The following is a 19,875-nucleotide window of genomic DNA, read 5'->3' on the forward strand; positions in this document are numbered from 1 at the left end:
CTCTCCCACTGCGTCAGGGTTGCGAGAAACGACCGCGGACCACCGAGCCTTGGTGTTGGAGAAAGCCGGCGCCGACATTTTCAACGGTCTGTCAGCTTTTGAATCGCGGCTTGACGGGCGCTGGCATTGTAAGACTCGAGGAAATCGACGGGTTTTGACGTTCACTCGTGTGGCGATCATCTTGATGGACTTGTGCTTGTCCATCTCCGTCATTGCTACACATTCCGTCAGCCGCATCGGTCTGTTATGCTGATAAACGGTGTGATATTGATAGCACTCCTGAAGGCGGGAGCCCCAGTGTGGTTTCTATCGTCTAGATCAAAAGGTGGTCTTGCTTTGATTGGTAACAACTAGAGCAACGCGCCCCCATGGAAACGAAGCGTACGGCGGAGTTGCTCCGGCCCATTCCCTTCCTGTTCGAACTGCGAACACTGAGAATTGCGGCGTAAGAATGATACAGCTCGATGAACGAAGAATCTCAGTTTGAGGAGCAGGAAAGGCAGATATCGCCCTCGCAGGTGGATTGGGGATTCATTCAGCTGCTTCTGTTGCTGTGGGAGCAAATAAGGTTCACGTATCGTATGCCTGATATCTCCTCATTGCTGTAGAAGTGGCCAATCGTGGACTTCCTTGGTATACCTTTCGCGGTTAAGCTGGCCGCCTTGGTGCAACAGGTACCCAGGTACGCTATTACGCTTCATGCAGACACTGAAAACTATGCTTTCGATGATGCCGATGTCCCCGCTCATGGACAAGAAGTTGTATACGCGCGGTGGCAATGAGTCACGTAGGTCGACCCGGGTTGCTGTTCATCCAAGCCTCAACCCAGGGTATAAAGCCGAGAGCTGCGGTCGAAGATGAGAAGTCATTCTGCAGTCAACGATATCGACTTCTTTGGACTAGACTTCATCTTCTTCAAACTGCGAAGCCCTTTTACCTCCTCGACCATCACATTCGACATGGCTCACAACGAGATCTCACCAGCTATTCTGTACTGGGGTACGCCAGTAGTGTTGATCAGCACGGCGAACCCTGACGGAAGTACCAACATAGGCCCCATGTCATCAGCTTGGTGGCTCGGGCACGGTTGCATGCTTGGACTCGACGCTTCTTCCCAAACCACGCAGAACATGCTTCGCACAAAGCAGTGTGTGTTGAATCTTGCTTCAGACAACATGACAGCAAATGTCAATGCATTAGCTCGAACCACGGGCACCGATCCAGTCCCAGGCCCGAAACAGGACAGGGGCTATGAGTTTGTCAAGGACAAGTTCGGATGCGCTGGGCTGACTGCCCTGCCTTCGAAGAAAGTGGCACCTCCTGGAATCAAGGAATGTCCCGTTGTCATGGAGGCAGAAGTGGTGGCGGTACATGAAATGTATGAAGGAAGGACCGTGCAAGGTTTAGTGCTGGCGGTCGAGGTCAGAATCCTGCGAGTCAGCATCCACGAAGAACTCAGGCTCAATGGCTTTCGCAATCGTGTCGACGCAGACAAATGGAAGCCGATGATTATGATGTTCTGCGATCTGTACGGGTTGAAGGACGGAAAGCTAAAGCACTCAAGGCTGGCAGAAGTCGAGGAGGAGATGTACAGAGGTTTGACCGAAACGACTGGGGAGATCGATGATGCGGTGGACAACGACTTTGCAGAGCACGTCATCGGCCTGACTGCTTCACACCAATAGAACATCGACTGATATAAGCGCAATGCCGAATTCATAGATTCTTTGCTCAATAGAGAGCGAAGACCAATGCCAGCTCTCGTTTATCAATGTTGTTGAAGAACAAGTGGTACAATCCAGCCTGTTGGAGCATCGTCTTTTCGTCCTAGCGGCGGCATCAAAATATCACCGAGCTAACGAAGGACCGTATTTAGTCAAAGACTTGTAGTGCGTTGGCAGCGAGGTTGACGCCGTGACCACAGCCGGGAAGGGTAAATGTGGCTGAGTCATTCCTAGCGTTGGGAGGCAATGATTGAAGTGATGCAGAGGGGATGTCAGGGGGATACTGGCAGGCACCATCACAGAAAAGATATCGTTCTCTCCATCCACCAAGAGTACGGGGCCGGTAAACTTTGATAACGCTCTGGCTTTAGCACCGGAGGATCCAAGAACGCTGATCAAAAGGAGGACGTCCATCATGGGAAGTCATCAGTGACAAAGGCCGGGGACTTTGCTGTACTGAGGGTTTGACACCTGAAGTGGCTGCGTTATCTGCCATGATGCTAGCTGGCACAGTGATTTTATATTGAATTTCCGAGTCTCTCGAGTGAAGGATTTCCTCTTCAGTGATTGTTCCGCCAAAGAGGTGTTACCTCCTTGATTCTGGGCTCGTCGATCTCGGCATCAATAGAATTCCACTTTACTGACCTAATGTTGGTACCACTGAGCATCCAATGGAGCGCGGTACTTGACCGGAGGCTCTCATATTCGACTTCTGTTGCGGCTCAACCCTATGCCCACCTCGCCTGCAGCGAGTATTGAGTGACGGTGCGATCTGCGAGAGATGATGGTGAATAGGGGGTCGCCCGTCAATTGATGGCAGTGGGTGTTCTGCGGGATTTCTACGGCCGGTACTTGGGCCTGAGCCATTTCTTCCGCACCAGGACGGCAAGTGATATAGAACCATCAGGGCTGCTCACGGTCCAAGTGACATCTGCTGCTGCCAATTGAACTGCGCGTTCCAAGGCCGCTCTTTCTTGCAGCCGAAACAACCTCGCGGACTGGAGATGCTCTCGTCGTCTGTCTCGGGGGATTGCACTGGCGGTTAAATCGATTCGTCAGGCTTGCGATCATGCCTTGAAGCAACGAAATGCTAAGCCGGGTGTTAGGAATATTGAATCGCCCTTTGTTTCCTGCCCATGAGGGAATAGAGGGGCCCTGTTTCTGACAGTCTCACAACCACCCTGAGGCTTTCCAGCCGAGAGCCGCCTGACCTACAATCCTGAGTTGCACCTTGTTTGAAATAGGCCGTAATACTGGCCGGGAGCTCTCGACGTGGCCTGACAAGCAGGGCGCTCTGCCCGAGGGCTTGGTAGTGCAAGGAATTCCTAGGTCGTGGCAGCCTACCCTGTGGGCGCAAGAGAGCCAGAGCAAGGTAGGGCGGGGTGACCTCCAGTCTAGGGCTGTGCAGGAACTTGCCGGCCCGAAAGAGAGGTCAACAGCCTGGATACGAATCTTGTCATGTGCGGTCGTAATGAGCCAGAGTTGCTTTCAAACAAATTCTACGGTGCTTGGGAGGAGGTGGTAGGGATGCGAGGTGGTGGCCCAGTCTGTCCTGTGCGAGCTTGTCACTAGTGCGCCAAACTTGCCCGCGAGATCGATGGCGGAGATCGAAATTTGGCGGCGATGAGCTGCGTCTGCCACATGCAAAGGCCTCAGCAAGGTCTGCATCGATCGAATTTTGTTACAGGCATCGTGTTGCGCCTGAGACAGTTGCCGTTTTACGTGCGCTTCAGGCGTTACCTGATTGCGCCTAGTGCCAGGAGGTCTTGCGACATGGCAGGACTCAGGAGAGGTCTTCCTGGCACCTAGCATTTTGTATATAGACGATCAGACCTGGCCTGAGGGCAGGTACAGGCAGACAGACCAATCCATGACCTATTCACGATCCTGCCAATCCAACACATCGTTTGACTTCCTCCACTCTCAGCCTGTTTCGATCTCTCTTGGATTCCCGCCTCTTCAGAACTTGCAGGCAGATCTCAAATGACCGAATGCCATCCATCCTCTCTGGTCCGACGCAGAATCACTGAATGGTCGGTGGCCTCCCAGTGAATTTCGTCCACCCAATCAACCAACGAAGGGTATTTCAAATCTACGAGGGCAGTGTAGCCGTCCTCACTCGACCTGGAAGAGAGTTGCTGACATGCAGCAGCAGACAAGCTTCAATCGTTCTCGTTGGCACGTCCATAACGCCTCTACTCAGCATATCGCCGCCGGACTCCGAGTTATATCAAACCCATCTGTTCCAGGAAGGACTAGGACCAGCGAGTGGACGAATCAGACTCGGTGTTGGGGAGTAATGGACAAAAGGAGCCCTGATGTGGCCTTCGGCTCTCGAATACCAGATGGACATCAACATTGCGTCTGACAGCTCATACGACCAACCATTTTCAATGCAACTGCCTTCGGTTTCTGACCGATACTCCACGCCTCGCTGGATTGCAGCAAAGACAACTAATCGACGAAGAACGCTAAGCCCAATATCTCTGCACCTTCGTATTCGACCGTGACACGACATCTGATAGCCAGGCAAAAATGGAACTGCCCTACCCACAGGTTGAAGGACTCCGCGGCCAACCTGAATTGGCTCCCTTCACAATCTGCTCGGTCCATGTTCGAGACCCTCCGTCTTTTAGAGCATCCGAAAGCAAGTGGTGGAAGAAGCCATCACCCTTGCTTGATTGGCTAAGAGTTTCGCGACGGGCAAATCATCGTCTCTTTCCGGCACCCATGTCTGAAGGCGCGCCTTTCTACTAAGAGTTTTCCACGTCATTAATGGTCGGGTTTCGAATGTTCACCGCACGGGGAACAATTGAATCTCAAATAGCACGAATATGCGCAGGATTGTTGTCACACCGGATGCTCTCTCGGTAAGCCTAACAGCTCGTTGCGCAGAGCCAGTGCGAATTTGTCCGTGACGGAAATGTTCAGTCTTTCGAGCGCGTTAGGAGGGACAGCAATAACTCGGGGATGGATTGAGGCAGACTTTCAACGCTGACCACCCCGCTCGTAACCTTCCTGGCAAGAATATGCGGTCCACCTGACACAGACTCCCAGCAAATACGAAATGGCTCGTCCAATGGACGCTTGATCCTTCTTGAGATCTGGGCGTCTTGTCGCATTTAACGATTAGGTTTTTCCATCGCCCCGAAACAGTCTCGCTGCTGAGACGCGGGGTAGGAAGTATAATTGCTCGAGGTCATCTGGGACAACATTTCAGAACCCTCCCTGCCAGTTCTACTGGTACTTGGTTAGGTGATTTTCATGCCAGATTTTTCCCAACAGAAGATCAGGATAACAAAACAATGCTCGAAGTTTACTGTGATCCTTGTACGGTTAATAGCCGCAAGGTGTTGGCCGGCCTTGACCTCTTGGGCACCGAATACCACTTCAACCACGTCAACTACTTCACTGGTGAACACAAGGGTCCTGAATACCTGAAAATCAATCCCCATGGCACTGTTCCCGCTGCAGTTGACGGAGAATTGAAGATCACCGAGTCCAATGCCATCCTGCAGTACGCCGCGGATGACTCTGGTTCGATGTACCCAAAAGACCCCAAACAGCGATGTGCCGTGAATCGCTGGCTCCTGTGGGAAGCTTCGGTGTGGTTTCCCAGCTGCTACGTCTATCTGGTGGAATATGTAGTGAAGCCGCTTCTCCAGGCCGAACCTGATCAATCGGTCATTGATGCAGAAGCGCCAAAGTGGCACAAGCACGCCGCAATCCTAGACGAACAGTTGTCCAAATCCAAGTGGCTCGCTGGCGATAATGTCACCATTGCTGACATCGCGGTTGCTGCGCCTATGCACCTGCATGTCGCCCAACACCTTCCACTCGACAAGTATCCCCATCTTACCCGTTGGCTGACGGAGCAAGTCGAGAAGCTCCCTGCTTGGCAAAATACCCAAGCCGCTGTCGACAAAGCCTTGTTGCCAGGTAAGCCTGCCACCACCAATGGCACGGCTGGAGTTGTCCGCGCTAATTTCAACTACACGAAGGACGTTGAGAAGAGGACGGAGCTCTATTTCTACGAGTGCGAGGCTGCAAAAGACATTCACCAGCCTGGGGATGATCCACACGATATGACCGTTACCGATGGGTGGTCCAGAGCCGACTCTTTCTCCGTCGACAAGGAAGGGTTTTCGCTTGGTCAACTGAAGACCGGGTTTGACAAGTGGGAAGACGAGGATTCTGTTCGCGAGCAGTTCTACCCCGAGATAGTGGAATTCTTGAAGAAAACCACCGGCGCCATGCGCGTGCTCGTCTTTGACCATACCATCCGCACCAAGCGGAACGAAGCCAAGAAGCTCACCCAAGAGACCAATACTTCGCAGCGTGCTCCGGTCATGCTGGTCCATTGTGATTACACTGCAGAGTCCGGTCCTGCTCGTGTCCGCCAACTGTTGAAAGATGAGGCTGAGGACCTCCTTTCTCGGCGCGTGGCATTCTTCAACGTGTGGAAGCCGCTTCACCATACGGTCGAGGAGCGGCCGTTGGCCATGTGCGACGTCTCTTCGGCTCCCATGGACGACTTCTTCAAACTGTATCTCCAGTATCGTGATCGCGTCGGCGAGAACTATGTCATGCGATATTCCCCGAAGCATAAGTGGTGGTACTTCCCCAAGATGACGCCCGAACAGGTGATTACTCTGAAGACATACGATTCCGAGACAGATGGGCGAGCTCGTTTTGTCGGACACAGCGCGTTTGAGGATCCAAACTCTCCGCCTGATGCACCGATCCGCGAGAGTGTCGAGATCCGCACAATTGCCTTCTTCTGATGGATCAAGGACGCTGCCGGGACTCACAGTCGGAGAGCGGTAGAGGGCCACTCGCAGCTAGTTCCATCGTCTGCGCGAACCCGGGCATGCCTTCGTTTGCTGTAGCCGGTCGATAAACAATCCTTTCATCTCTCGCGTATGCCCTCGTCCAGAGAGTCTTCCATACTGATCATGTCCCTACGCTCATTATCCCGCGGTGGGGTTAGTCCCACATTGCAAAATCTCAAAGCCGGGACATGATCGAGCTCGCATAAGCAAGTAATGAATACATCGTCCCCGGTTACCGATCTGGCCACTTCCATCTCCACTTCTCCACATCATGGGGTAATTGAGGACGACGGGTGCCATGGTCAACGGGCGTGGGCATTATCGCAGTGTCGCCTCCCCACATTGGCAAAGAGCCAGTAAGTATATATACTCTTTGATGCTGCTGCTCTAGGCTGAGACTTAACATCTCCCTGATCGTCTTGGGCTGAGCACGACGTTTCGCGACCACGACACGGGTGCCGTCATGTCTTGGCCGTCTAGTGCCACGGCTTTGCCGCCACAATATCCAGCCACGTACTCGGGGATCCCAGAGAGGCTCTTGCACAAAGCCATCCGAGAGAAGTCAAGGCTATGGAAGAACCAAACCAAGGAAGACCAAACCCCGAGGGAAAGAGGCCTGGCCATCCCTGCCGGGATTGGGCGTTCGGAATTCCTCAAGGCATTGGACGAGTTGACGACAACCCTCGGAAAGGAGCACGTCGTCTTGAACGATCAACCACTTGAGGATGGATGGTGAGATACTAAGCCCATTACAGCAAACCATGGTTGTCGACCACTGACTTTCCGCGCAGGTATTTGGAGCGTATGTTTATATTATCCACAGCGGGCTGCAGTCGTTGATGTGTCGACTAGAACCCAACACGCACGATTCGTACATGATCATGGATGCGGAAGAGACAGTTTCGTCAGCTTGTGTCTATCCAGGCAGCGTGGAAGAAGTCCAGCTTGTGGTGAAATGGGCAAACCAACACCTTGTCCCGCTATATCCGATCTCCATGGGACGAAACTGTACCTGACGCCTACGATCTTGTCTCATCCCGCGGACCCTCGCTGACATACTGGACAGTGGGATATGGTGGTGCCGCACCGCGGGTACGTGGGTCAGTCATTGTCGACCTAGGAAGACGGATGAACAAGATCTTGGATATCGATCCAGATGACTGCACTTGTCTGGTCGAGCCGGGGGTGTCGTTCTACGCGCTGTACGAGGAGATCAAGAAGAGAGGATATACCATGTGGGTGGATACGCCAGATCTCGGCGGTGGCTCAATCATTGGAAACACTCTCGAACACGGAGTTGGCTATACGCCATACGGAGATCACTGGTCGACTCATTCGGGCCTGGAAGTCGTTCTTCCCACAAGCGACCTGCTCAGAACTGGCATGGGGGCTCTCCCTGGCAACAACACCTGGCAGACGTTCCCTTATGGATTTGGACCGATATCAGAGTATGGCCACAGTCCCAATAGTCCTCTACATGCTGACGGTGTTTTGAAGCGGGATATTTTCCCAGTCGAACTTTGGGATTGTCACAAAGATGGGCGTTGCCTTGATGCCAGACCCCGGCGGCTGCGAGAGTTTCGTGAGTGACCTAGAACTCCAGAGCCTTGAAGTCTCCTAGCCGACTGACTTTCCAAGATGTATACGTTTCAGCGCGAAGATGACCTGCTGCCGTTGGTACGTTGAACCCCTAAAGCATTGCAGAATATTGCTGAACCGGAGACGAGATTGATATTGTTCGGCCGCTGAGAATCGCCAACTTGCTCGAGAATGTCGCCCAGATCAGACACAGCACCATCGAACTGGCAGTTTCTGGCCTTCCGCGCTCGCATTATTATAAAGGCACCGGCCCCATACCTGAAGAAGTTCTGCAGTCCCACCTGGAGGCAACGCCGCTTGGCCGATGCTCCTGGATATACTATGGGACCTCCTACGGGCCTGAGATTATTCGAAAATACAAACTGGATATTGTCCATCGAGAATTCACCAAAATCCCAGGTGCCAGAAGGATCGATCCCCAGACGCTACCAAAGGACCACTACTTCTGGTCGCGGGCCAAAATTGCTGGGGGCGAACCAGACTTTGAAGAGCTCTCGTACATGAACTGGGTAACTAACGGCGGCCATCTGGGGTTCAGCCCTGTCTCGCCAACCCGGGGGCCGGACGCCCTGAAGTTGTGGAAGATAGCCAAGACAAGGCACGATGAGCACGGAGTTGATCTCTTTATCGCATTTTGCGTGGGGCTGAGGGAGCTCCACATGATCAATCTCATAGTCTATGACCGAGGCAGCCCCGAGAGGAGGAAGGCCGTCGAGAAGTGCATGCGGTCGATGATCGAGGACGCCGCGAAACAAGGCTACGGAGAGTATCGTACCCATCTTCTCTTCCAGGACCAAGTCGCCCGGACGTACAACTGGAACGACAACGCTCTCATGAAGTTCAACGAGAAACTCAAGGACGCCCTCGACCCTAACGGGATACTTGCACCAGGGAGGTGTGGCATCTGGCCGGAGCGCTACCGAGACCGAGGCTGGGAGATCGGCAAGGAAGGGAGAGAAACTTCTGAAGGGGGCGTCCGACCGGCCGGAGCAAGTGTGAAGCTATGATAGCGGGAGCAAGCCACGATCCCTTTGCAAGCCGTAGGGAGTCATCTTCTCGCTGTGAAGGCGACTCTGTGGTCGACAAGTGGCGGATGGTGGAATCTCCGGGATATGTAGAAGCAGACTTTGACGACCACAGCGAGTGTCAGGATGCGTGTTCTTTAGAAGGTCGAGGCCTTTGTTGACCGAAACAAGATCAGACACCGTATTCATCCGCGAGCTCGATCCATGCATCGACTATCTTGTCGACATCGCTTTTCTTGATAGGAATGCGGTGAGGCCCATCCCACTCGATGAGCGTCGTGGTCCCGGGCGCACAGTAGTTTTCCACCAGCTTCCTGTGGAGGTGGAGGCCTTCGTCCTTGAGCCCGTGCACGTGCAGCGTCGGGATCTTCAACTTCATGTCCGGACGCTCGAGGATGCTCTCGACATCGGCCGCGTCGGCGAGGCCGCCTGCGGACTGCATCCACGGCAGTTCTTCCGCCTCGTCGCTCAGACTGACCAGCGGAGCCCGGCCGGCGAGGATGATGGCGAACTTCCAGGGCCCCGTCTTCTCCTTGAGCTGCTGCTCGTATAGCATGCTCGCCGCGAGTTTGGCCCCTTGGCTGAAGCCCAACGTCCCTACCCACTCCCCCGTGCCTTCGTCGCTCTCCATGCACCGCTCAACGGTGTACTCCAGCTCGTATTGGCAGGCCGCCGGGTCGATCTCCGGGTGAGAGTCGAGCCAACGGAACCACCTTCGAAACGGGCCCCAATCCGAGTACACGGGGTGTACGCCGACCCCTTCGTCGCAGAAGAAGGGCGCGTCCACGAAGACAAACCGATACCGATTCTTGAGCTTTTCGTGCCCGAGGAACGCGCGAAATTGGGCCTTGAAGATTGTCGCGTTCACACCACCACCGTGGATGCACAGAATGCGTGGTAGGTGCAAGGTGGGATCCGAAGTAGCCATGTGCGCGATGGTCTGCAGTGTCACTTTGCTGAAATTGCCTGTGGGATTGTTCAAGATCGCTGTCCGAGCGATTGCTGCGAGCCGCGCGAATATATTAGGCCCAAACGCTGGGGATTAAGGCCAGCAGGAATAATGTTCGCTGACCGCGTTGCGGGCAGAACGAGCGGTGTCTGCATGCTCTATAAATAGCTTTCATCCACCGAGGCTGCGCCGAGTCATGGTCAAAAGGCTTCAGGGCTCTGACTCCATATGACATCTCTCATAGTGCATGATCGTATAGGCAAGGCTGGGGCAAATATAAGGGCCGTTCCGAATATCCTACTGAGCTGCAATTCCGCGCCAAAAACCACTCCTGTCGTCATATCCAATGAAACTCTCCTTCCCAGCACGAACGTAAGGGTGTCCATGCTATGTCCACTCGGTCTCCGAACGCGTGCATTACTGAACATGTAAGAGGCACCTCGCCTACCTGCCATGAGAGCGTCACCAGTTCGCCACTATAACCCTGTGTTTCCGGTTGACAAAGTGCTATTCTCTTCCGTCAGGCATCGATCTCGAGGCAGAGGTTCAAAAGGCCAAGGATATCCAGAGAATGGCCAATGTCTACGATTTGGAAGGCAAAAAGACTGTGAGAGTGTGGAAGAGACGTGTCTGTGAACATGCGCAGGTATTTAGATCCTACCGTCATAACCTCGTTATACCAAATCATCCCTCGCTATGCGTTGAAACAATCAGATCCTGTTTCTCCTGGGACGCCTCTTTCGTTGATGTGTTTCTCCAACCGTCCATCCACACTCCGGCCACGAGCTAATGAGACACGCGCTCGTGCTCTCTCAAGCTCCACTGGAGACATCTGGCCAAATTGGACACTCCTGCCTAGTCTTTCGTAATGCCTCTCGAAGATGTCGCCGCCGTCGAATGACGCACCAGACGCGAATGGGGAGGTTTGATCTAAATCACCGGTGACAGCCAGCTCGTCATCCCACAGGTTTGCTGCAGCCACGTCAATGGAAGCCAAGCCAGGTCTGCTGTACAGATAAGGCTCGCGGATTTGCGGGGACGTGCCTAGTGACGCCGACCCGGGCACTGCTGGCGGCGCCGTTGCATGTGACGTGTGTGATTCCTTAGATGTATCGCGTGACATAGGCTGTGAGCTGTAGCCTGTAGGAACGGGCTTCGCAGAAAGCCAGCCGCCAACCTCTTGCCTCGGATGAGGCTGCATGTCGGAAAATTCAGAACGACGCGACAGGGAAATATTCTCATCCACCGGAATTGAAGGGACAATCTTTGTTGCTGCGTGATTGTTCAATGCCGTCTGCATCAGTCGGGGCGAGGACGAGGGATGCCTGCTGTGCCTTCGAGCAAGATCTGATGAATCGTAGGTGGGAAGAGACCGACTGGGTAGAAATTCAGTGGTCAAGGGTGACAGTTTCTGATTCGGAGATTTGGCGGACAGTGGCAGACGTCCTTCGTCTGACGTTGGCCTGGTACATTGGAGACGCGTAGGTGATTTTATCCTCCCTCCTCTTGTGGGTGGAGGACTCGCCCGGTGAATCGCTGCCAGAGCCCCCGATGCTTCAGACCCAGTCGAAGTCGGCCTCGTAGTCCGGTCGTCGCTGCCGCTAGTAAAAGATGAGGCTCTGGAGTGGATCTGCGCCTGTTCGTGGGACAAAGTGGGTGGAATTGGTATGGACTTCCACTCTCCAAGGTCCTTTGGTTTTTTGGACTGGGAGGGCCGCCCTTGAAATATTGCCTGTAGAACCGAAGAATGACGGGCAGTGCCGAAACTCGCTTCCGTAGGCGTCGTCACATACATGTCCGAATTGCTCGGGCGTCGACTTCGGTTCGTGCTAGGGATCAAGACCCTAGAGTTGTCCATCCCAGATTGCGACCACCTATCCGTCCAGCTCCCCTCAGACCCTCCATCATCCAAATCCAACCCCAGGTGCATCTGGATTGGCGACTCAGTCTGATCGTCGGCATGTTCGGGAGTCCAGGTAGATGTCCTGGTCAAAGCACTGCTCTGGGTACCAGGACTGTCTGAAGATGTGCTGCTGGCTCGCTCAAATACGGAGAATTGCACTCGATGATGAAGACTGTCGACCGATTGTGAGGGGGATTGACTCTGAATTTCCTTCTTGATCGATCGGATGGTTTCGTGAAGACTGTGCCGTGTCTTGCGCAGCGTCGGCGAGGCGTCGGCAGACGATTTGGGGAAGTGTGACCACAGCCGAGCCGCCTGCGTCTCATAGTCACGATAGTCACGGACAAGACCTCGTCCCTCAGTGCTTTTGATTTTGCCATCTGCGACCACATAAGAGTGGCACAGCATTTTTGAAGCGACGCAGAGCCACCACCAGTAATGTGCTGGTTGATCTGCATATCGAAATTTCAGTTCGTCTCGGAGTACGTTTTGCACAACGCTGTGAATGCGAAGAATGTCAATGCTGTAGGTTATCGACTGGGAAGATGATTCATCCAATCTGCTGTCTGAACGAGGTACAATCATTCCTTCGAGACTGCTAGAGTCATCCTTGAGCAGCCTTGGTTTGTTTCGTTCTGTTTCGACGGTGGTGCCCGTTGTACCAACGGTGTCGATAGTATTACCTCGCGTCCGCCTAGATTCTTCCGGCGAGAAGGAGGTTTTTGCTGGCGTAACACAGTATTCAAGTAAGGTCCGCTCGACCAGGCCGTACCGTATAAGAACGGCGATTGTGTTGTCTAGCTCTTTCTTGAGGCTTCCAATCCGTTCAATCGAACGAATCTCAATCCCAAATTCCTGCAAAACAGGCTGTCCAAAGCGAAGGAGAGCTACGGGTATCACGTGCGCAAAAAAACTGAGCAGCGTAGCCAGATTCACTGCCTCGGGATGCGAATGCTCTCTCAGCGCTGAGACAATATCGAGATAGGGATCCGCAAGCCGATGATCTGAAGTTCCGGGACTGAACTTCTCCAGCGATGTCCCTCTTGCAATCAAAGCGTGGGCGGCGGCATGGACAGCAAGCGGTAGACATTCGTAATGCTTTACCAATTGTGTCGCCTTTTTGGCCTGCATCTCTGTTGGTGATTTAATTCCCAGGTTCTTGTAGAGGAGGGCACACGCATCATGCTGTGACAATGGGAACACCTTGACGCCTGCCGGGTTGAGTAATCTCTGCCGCTTGGCCAGCGTTCGATCCACCGATGTGTAGATGATGTTGTTGCCCGAGCGATCAGGAATATAAGAGACAAACGCTTCAATGTCCTCGTCATTGTCCGTTGTCACCCCGTCAAATATGAGCAGCCAGCCTTCTCGGGCTTCGAACCATTTCCGTACCGTGTCGACAAACCTGGATGATTCATCCCACCCAGGGTCTCGGGGTTCGTCTTTTCCAAGTATCGCGACAGCTTGAGCGATGTCCCAGAAACTCTTTGAGCGTGATTCTTTGGTCTTCGAGTCGACCCAGAAACAGCCGGCAGGATATTCACTCTGGTGCTGCCACAGATATTCTCGTGCAATCTGACTTTTCCCACAGCCGGGCGGACCCCAGAGCAAAACCGCGCACGTCCCTAATGCCCGTCGCTTCTGGTTTGCCAGTTTCTGAGCGAGTTGGTCCATTTCCAATTGAAAGCCAAGAAAAATTGAATTTGGCCGGAAGCCCACCGGAGCAACAACTAGTGAAGTAGACGACGATAGAGTCAAAGATTGTTCAGCCATTCGGATTGAGCTTATAGAGTCCTCTGTAAACCACCATGAGTCAGCGTCAACGAGCTCCATTTCTGGCCACTGACCAAACTTCGCTGATCAACGAGGTGCAGTGACCAGATCATCCTCGACCTCTTCAACCTCATACTGGGGTGAAGTTGACGCGGAGATCTGTTTGGGAGGAGGCGCACTCATTGAACTTGACTGAATGGTCTGGGCAATCCCAGGTGGTGTGACTGTGCCCGAAGCCCCTACGCTCGTCTGAAAGATGCTATCTATAACAGGTCTCAGCATTTTCGCGGTCGCAGTTTGTGGATGCACATACTCACCACCCAATAATTCACGTGCAGCTGCTTGCCTTTCAAACTCAGCCATTCGTTTCTCTTCCTCCCATCGAGAGCGGATCAGCGACTGAGATCCAGTGGCATATCTAAGGCGAAGTAAGCAAGAACCATTTCTCCGCTAACATTTGCGTGTTTTACCTTTGAACAGCCTCAGCGACAACATCGTAGCCAGGGCTTGATTCGTCCTCGAACTTGCACATATGGCTATGAAAAGAAAAGCGGTTTAGTGACCAGATAAGCACATAGACGTTGGTTGCGTCTCACCTGTGGTCTTTTTCAATGCCCATTCTTTCAACTCCTTCGATAACAGGTGCAGCAGAATCCTCCTCAACTACGAATGATCGGGTTCCCTTCAAATCGGTAGGCTTTGACTCATGGAAGAAGTATATGTGGAACCGGCTTATGATCTCAATGAAGAGCCTATTGATGTTCTGCAGCGTTTCGTTGTTGGTCTGCAGGGCATGCACCAGTTGTGGAGATGTGTCTAAGAACTTCTTCGGAAGGGCCACAGCACAGATCTTTTCGAGCAAGGAGCCCCATTTTGCGAGGTCAGACCCATTGTGAGGTGTACCAAGAAAGAGGATGCCATAGGTGCTGACATAGATAGATCGTAGTCGTTCGGTGTGTTGGTGGTGTCGAATGCTCTGGCAGTATATCAAACATCTCTTGACCACCAACCCTCCAAGAGAGTGACAGACGAAGATGATGGGTCTTTCCGTGGCTTTCCTCAACTGCGTCCTATCAGAATATTCCCAGTATAAGACAGACCAGCGAAACTGGCTGTGTCAACTCTTGGAGATCTTGTGCCAAACTTACCGACCTGTTGGCCACCAACCGAGACGCAAGATGTTCTGCATGGTTGTGTATCTTGTCTTTAGAGACGCCATCGGTGAAGGCGGTCACATTCGCGTCATAGCCGTAGGTCAGAATTCGGGGTTTTTGGTCTTCAAGAGCCGCAGGGAGGAGATCAGCGGGCCAGAAGACGTTGGGCTTCTTCGTAGACCAGGTATCGTGGGGATGCCCGTTCAATCCATGCACGAAGACAATGTCGACCAGAGGATCTGTCGCCGAATAGACTTCCGTGAGGCCATATTGTACAATCTGCTTTCCAGCAGAAGTGCTCATCGTTCAAACAGGGCGCATCGGTCAAACATTGAGGAAGCCAGAACAGGAAGGCAGCAGAAGCAAGAGAACCAACATGAAAAGAACAGCGGCCAGGGAAAAGACTCGCCCGCTCACCGGTACATATGTAGGCTGAAAAGAAGCATCTCAGACATGGAGGACTGGGTCCAGGAGTCACATTCACCGTCGAATTGAAAGGGAGGGCGCAGGTGATCTGGGAGCCTGACGATGGGAGTGGTGGGTGCAACCTGCATATTTCCCAGACAAAGAAAATTGACGTGTCCCCAGAAGGCGAGGGCAAGCAGATTTGGGCGGCTCGTCCCTGGAGCTTCGGGTGGCTTAGGCGTTTCAAATCCGTCGGGGATCGCTTGCTAGGCCTTAGCATGGGGCTACCTGCCTTTCTCGGCCCTATTTTGTGGGGGAATTTGTTGCAGCCTCAAATGGCCAAGCTCAGCCGAAGGGGCGAAGTCAGAAAAAGAGGCCCCAGGCGACCTTTGCGGCTGCTGCATTCTTTGCGCAGACTACCTGGATATTGTATTCTGTAGATGCCAGCCTCATAGCTTTGACTATCTGATCTCCACATGTATGGTTGTCACAAGATCACCGCTCTGTTCGTAAGACTCGTCCAATGACACCTGTACAAGGGTAACGGAAGTCATACGGCCAGACATGCATCAGGAGGTGTCTCGGGCAAGACAGGCAACCTCGCTGTGTCATTTTCATGTCTCATCTGCCTTTGAAGACGGGCTTCCGTTTCTCTGCAAATGCTTTCAATGCTTCCATCCGGTCCTCCGTCTTCAGAATCACCTCGTAGGCTTCGTTTTCTGCAGCTTCTCCTCGTTGCCATCCGTTGACTGCACGCATGGCCTGCGTGAGCGCAATGGGACCTCCGTCGCAGATGTCATTGGCAAGCTGTAGACTGGCTGCGAGCACCTTTTGCCGCGCCTTTTCATCCTCTTTCAACTCCTCAGGAGTAATTTCCACAAGTCGATTGCATAGTCCCAGAAAGTATGCTTCTGCTCCACCGACCCGACGACCGGTGAGAATGAGGTCGCGTGCTCGGTTGACCCCGATTAATGCAGGCAATCTGTAGGTCCCCCCGGCCCCTGGGATAATTGCCAACTTTGTCTCGGGTTGGCCTACGACCGCAGAGGATCCAAAAACCCGGAATGTAGTACAGAGTGCCAGTTCCAAACCACCACCAAGTGCAACCGAAGATATAGCAGAGATGGTAGGGACAAGAAGATTAGACAGTTTCGTGAAGGTGTTCCGCATATCGGTCAAGAATTCTCTAGTTCTTTACATTCATGAGCAGGTGTCACAGCTGGGGAGACCGATGCGTACTCTTCCTGTGTCATCTCTTTTCTTTCTCGCAAGTCTGCGCCGGCGCAGAACGCTTTATCTGTGTTGGACGCGATGACCAGTGCTCTTGTGGGACCCGCACCAGCCTCGGCCTCGATCTCCTTGACATGGCGCTTCAAATCGGCGACGAGTCTGCGTGACAAGGCATTTCGAGCGGTTGGCCTGTCGAGGAGAAGAATCCGAATGTTACCAGAGTGCGGCGCCGGGTGGTGTTGAGCTTTGATTGGAGAGGGTTCAGATACAGAGGCAAAGGTGCGGTATTTGAGTTGAGTTGCTCGGAGAGTCGTGCATACGCGCCATGCTGGACGAGTTCGCATTGTTGCAAGTGTTATGCGTGGTAGGATACCGAAGAAACAAAATGTGATTTATATGTACCTCTTGGGGCAGGGCCGAGGTTGCGGGGAAACGCTCACCTGTGAATTGAGCTGCAAGGCCAGTCGGTTGTGTTTGCTTGGCTGACGCCGTCCCCGAGATCTCAAGCATCCAGGAAATCAGACCATAGCATCACTTGACCTCCGTCAACCATGATTTGGATGGTTGGTAACGACAACTGAATATCCCTCAAGGCAACAAGCACCTGTAATCACATATCCTCAATTCCTGCGAAGATTCTCGAGACCGTCGGCGGTTCGACTACTTCAGAATGGACTACAGCATGCTCCATGACACCATTCTGGCCCTCGAGGATTCAACCTGGCGAGCACTAACGAATTCGGGAGCCGCACTATTGCCATTCCTCAGTCGCGATTGTATAATGCTGTTTCCGTTGGGAATGAAAGTGTCGGCCAAGACGGCGCCAAATCTTGAAGATGTGATGAGGAGCGATGCGTTTGTGCCATGGAAGCAGTACAATATGACCGACGTGGAGGTTACACCGTTGGGACCCGAAGCAGCTCAGATCACTTATCGAGTCAACGCGACGAGGCGGCATATTACAGCAGATGACGATACCCGACAGGACGAATTCAAAGCTTTGATCTCGAGCACGTGGAGGAAAGATCCAGAGGCAGGAAAATTCCTTTTGTGCGTTCATCAACAAACACCATATGAAGAGGATTTGGACTTTTAAGGATGTGGCTATCTAAGATGTATGCAGGATCCTGGAATGCGACGCGAAACTTTGGATGGAGACACGGGAGGTTAGGCAGCTTGGACTTAATTGATAGCCGACTTCAAGTGGGTATAATTGTATGCTTGGACGAGGAATTGATTGATCTTCTTTGATAGTATCCTCGGCTTTCGACAATGGGCTCGTGGCTTCGTGACTGGCATGTGAATTTGCCCTGCACTGTGACATCAGCTGCCTTGGGGGCTCCTCACGATCGACCGTGCTGGAAGCCCTGCAAAATCTCACGGATCTCCAGGCCGAGCGAGTCAGTGGCGTCTGCCCGCCACAATGTGGGGAAAGTGAATGGTCACATTTGTGACGTCGCTGTCGAGGCTGAAGAAGGCAGGATCAACAAACCCCCTCCAGGCTTTCACGCCTGTCGCCCATCATTCAAAACTGACTTCATTTCCCTCCAGGACCACAGATTCTACTACGCCCAAGTCGCACCTAAAGACTACAGAAAAGCCCATAATCAGATTGACATACTTATCCAATTTACAACTTCTCTCAAAATGTCCTTCCTCTATCAAACCACTCCCGTGCTTCGCACCGCGGTCCGATCATCGATCGTGCGCTCATCACCTCGCCTCTTCTCTACCACAGTCATTCAGCAGAAGTCCGCCACCGAATCAGTCAAGGATGGTCTCAAGACGGTCGACCGAGCAGTTTCAGATGTCGCGGTTGCCGGCATCGACAAAGGAGGTGAGTTTCCGCCTGGCACTTCACATTCTCGCCTCGCTGACCATGTTCCACAGTCGAACTGAAAGACAAAGCCGCCGAAGCCATCGGTGTCGAAACCCAAAAGGCCGAGGGCACCGCCTCTCAAGTTGCCGGTGAAGCCAAAGGAAAAGCCGCTGAAGTTACGGGCAAGGCAAAGGGCAAAGCGGAGGAAGTCAAGGGCAAGATGTCGTGAAGAACACTGCATGGAAATGTTTCAAGGGTGGAACTAGAATCATCACATCCGATTCATTCATGCTGCTGGGGATAAAGCTGGCGTTTCCAATGTATCAATAATCATCGTCAATGAGAGCATGACTTCGAGAGGAGCGGCAAAAAGTTATGTACAGTACTCGAGTGCCAATCAACTCACAATGTCTGACCTTGCTTCTCCGAGTCCTTCAAATTGGGCATCGGCTGCAAGATCGGATTGGCAAAATGCGTCCGATAGACCTCCTCTTCTTCTTGCTTCAACCCATATTTGGCGGGATCGCGCTTCTCCAGAAAGTGCTTGACGCGGCCCGTTCCCTTGATGTCATTTTCTTCAAAGTGATCCTTCCTTGATGCAAGGAATCGATTTGTTTCCTCGGTAAAGGCTTGTGCCCGCTCTTCTATAGATCCCGTGAATTGTCCCGCTCTTGTGGCCTGTAAAACTCCAGCAATCACCGCAAGGAGGATGACGATGGACGCGAAGGCATTGGGGTGGAGGTAGGTCGCGGGAGGGTCTTTGGGCTTCTCGTATCGTCGATACCATCGTTCCCAATCTTCCCAAGTGGCATTTTGAAATATCGATGAGTCGTCATCGGGACCGAAGCCATACCGTTTCCCTTCAGGATTAGTAAATCCATGTGAGTGTCTGGTGGCGGCCCTTGTAGCACCCCATCCTGCGCCGGATGCATCGTATGCCCTTCGCTTCACCGGATCGGAGAGAATCTCATGCGCCTGCACGACCAATCTGTATCTCTCCAACCTTTCAAGATCGCTCAGTTCCCCAATGAAGGAGCAGTGGCTATTCCTGTCGGGGTGGTAAATCTTGACCAACTCGTAGAACTTGTGTTTCGTGTAGACTGCGTGCTTGTCCAGGCCAAAGATCTCGTAGGGTGAAGGCGTAAAAGGCGAGCTCCGCCGACAGGGCCAATTCATGTTGTCTCGAAACTCGTATCCTCGGTCTGATCCGACGTTCGCATAAGTCTTGGCCTGTGGGGTGAAACGCGGCTCTTGCTTCAGCCGCTTGCGTGGGGAGTTGGGGCATGAAGTACAGAGACAGCATTGCCATGTGCTGTAGGCCGCCGGCAGCCTCACCTTCTTCAACATTATTGATGGCATTTCGGACAGCCAGCAGAGGGAGTAGATAAGGTAGTATCGAAGGGGTCATGTGAGTGCGGAGAGGGTGAAAGTCTTGCATGTCATCGGTGTTTAGCTCCATGTC

General features: G+C 53.0%; 9 protein-coding genes across 9 annotated transcripts; 4 read left to right on the forward strand and 5 right to left on the reverse strand.

Annotated features, from left to right (window-relative positions):
* Positions 1-4,372: 4,372 nt before the first annotated feature.
* Positions 4,373-6,617, forward strand: PV07_08364 (uncharacterized protein). The gene has a single exon (XM_016395523.1). The coding sequence runs from the start codon at positions 5,030-5,032 to the stop codon at positions 6,506-6,508; it is 1,479 nt and encodes a 492-aa protein (XP_016248942.1). The 5' UTR covers positions 4,373-5,029; the 3' UTR covers positions 6,509-6,617.
* Positions 6,618-7,019: 402 nt separating this feature from the next.
* Positions 7,020-9,162, forward strand: PV07_08365 (uncharacterized protein; the record flags this gene model as incomplete). Its single annotated transcript, XM_016395524.1, has 7 exons — positions 7,020-7,288; positions 7,348-7,358; positions 7,409-7,564; positions 7,623-8,004; positions 8,054-8,138; positions 8,195-8,233; positions 8,284-9,162. The coding sequence occupies 7 exons, from the start codon at positions 7,020-7,022 to the stop codon at positions 9,160-9,162; spliced, it is 1,821 nt and encodes a 606-aa protein (XP_016248943.1).
* On the reverse strand, positions 8,448-10,243 carry PV07_08366 (uncharacterized protein). The gene has a single exon (XM_016395525.1). It carries the CDS (start codon positions 10,106-10,108, stop codon positions 9,353-9,355), a length of 756 nt encoding a protein of 251 aa, XP_016248944.1. The 5' UTR covers positions 10,109-10,243; the 3' UTR covers positions 8,448-9,352.
* Positions 10,244-10,823: 580 nt separating this feature from the next.
* On the reverse strand, positions 10,824-13,865 carry PV07_08367 (uncharacterized protein; the record flags this gene model as incomplete). Its single annotated transcript, XM_016395526.1, has 1 exon — positions 10,824-13,865. One exon carries the CDS (start codon positions 13,863-13,865, stop codon positions 10,824-10,826), a length of 3,042 nt encoding a protein of 1,013 aa, XP_016248945.1.
* A 27-nt stretch (positions 13,866-13,892) lies between these two features.
* PV07_08368 (uncharacterized protein) lies at positions 13,893-15,262 on the reverse strand (the record flags this gene model as incomplete). The annotated part of the gene is made up of 5 exons (XM_016395527.1): positions 13,893-14,068; positions 14,123-14,223; positions 14,276-14,341; positions 14,402-14,868; positions 14,954-15,262. The coding sequence occupies 5 exons, from the start codon at positions 15,260-15,262 to the stop codon at positions 13,893-13,895; spliced, it is 1,119 nt and encodes a 372-aa protein (XP_016248946.1).
* A 424-nt stretch (positions 15,263-15,686) lies between these two features.
* Positions 15,687-16,998, reverse strand: PV07_08369 (uncharacterized protein). Its single transcript, XM_016395528.1, has 2 exons — positions 16,604-16,998; positions 15,687-16,556 (listed from the first exon to the last, which is right to left on the reverse strand). The coding sequence occupies exons 1-2, from the start codon at positions 16,936-16,938 to the stop codon at positions 15,986-15,988; spliced, it is 906 nt and encodes a 301-aa protein (XP_016248947.1). The 5' UTR covers positions 16,939-16,998; the 3' UTR covers positions 15,687-15,985.
* A 266-nt stretch (positions 16,999-17,264) lies between these two features.
* Positions 17,265-17,690, forward strand: PV07_08370 (uncharacterized protein; the record flags this gene model as incomplete). The annotated part of the gene is made up of 1 exon (XM_016395529.1): positions 17,265-17,690. One exon carries the CDS (start codon positions 17,265-17,267, stop codon positions 17,688-17,690), a length of 426 nt encoding a protein of 141 aa, XP_016248948.1.
* Positions 17,691-18,032: 342 nt separating this feature from the next.
* On the forward strand, positions 18,033-18,642 carry PV07_08371 (uncharacterized protein; the record flags this gene model as incomplete). Its single annotated transcript, XM_016395530.1, has 3 exons — positions 18,033-18,071; positions 18,146-18,431; positions 18,485-18,642. 3 exons carry the CDS (start codon positions 18,033-18,035, stop codon positions 18,640-18,642), a joined length of 483 nt encoding a protein of 160 aa, XP_016248949.1.
* Positions 18,643-18,653: 11 nt separating this feature from the next.
* Positions 18,654-19,797, reverse strand: PV07_08372 (uncharacterized protein). Its single transcript, XM_016395531.1, has one exon. It carries the CDS (start codon positions 19,770-19,772, stop codon positions 18,816-18,818), a length of 957 nt encoding a protein of 318 aa, XP_016248950.1. The 5' UTR covers positions 19,773-19,797; the 3' UTR covers positions 18,654-18,815.
* Positions 19,798-19,875: the final 78 nt, after the last annotated feature.

This window comes from Cladophialophora immunda (genome assembly GCF_000835495.1).
Source record: "Cladophialophora immunda strain CBS 83496 unplaced genomic scaffold supercont1.4, whole genome shotgun sequence".
NCBI lineage: Eukaryota > Fungi > Ascomycota > Eurotiomycetes > Chaetothyriales > Herpotrichiellaceae > Cladophialophora > Cladophialophora immunda.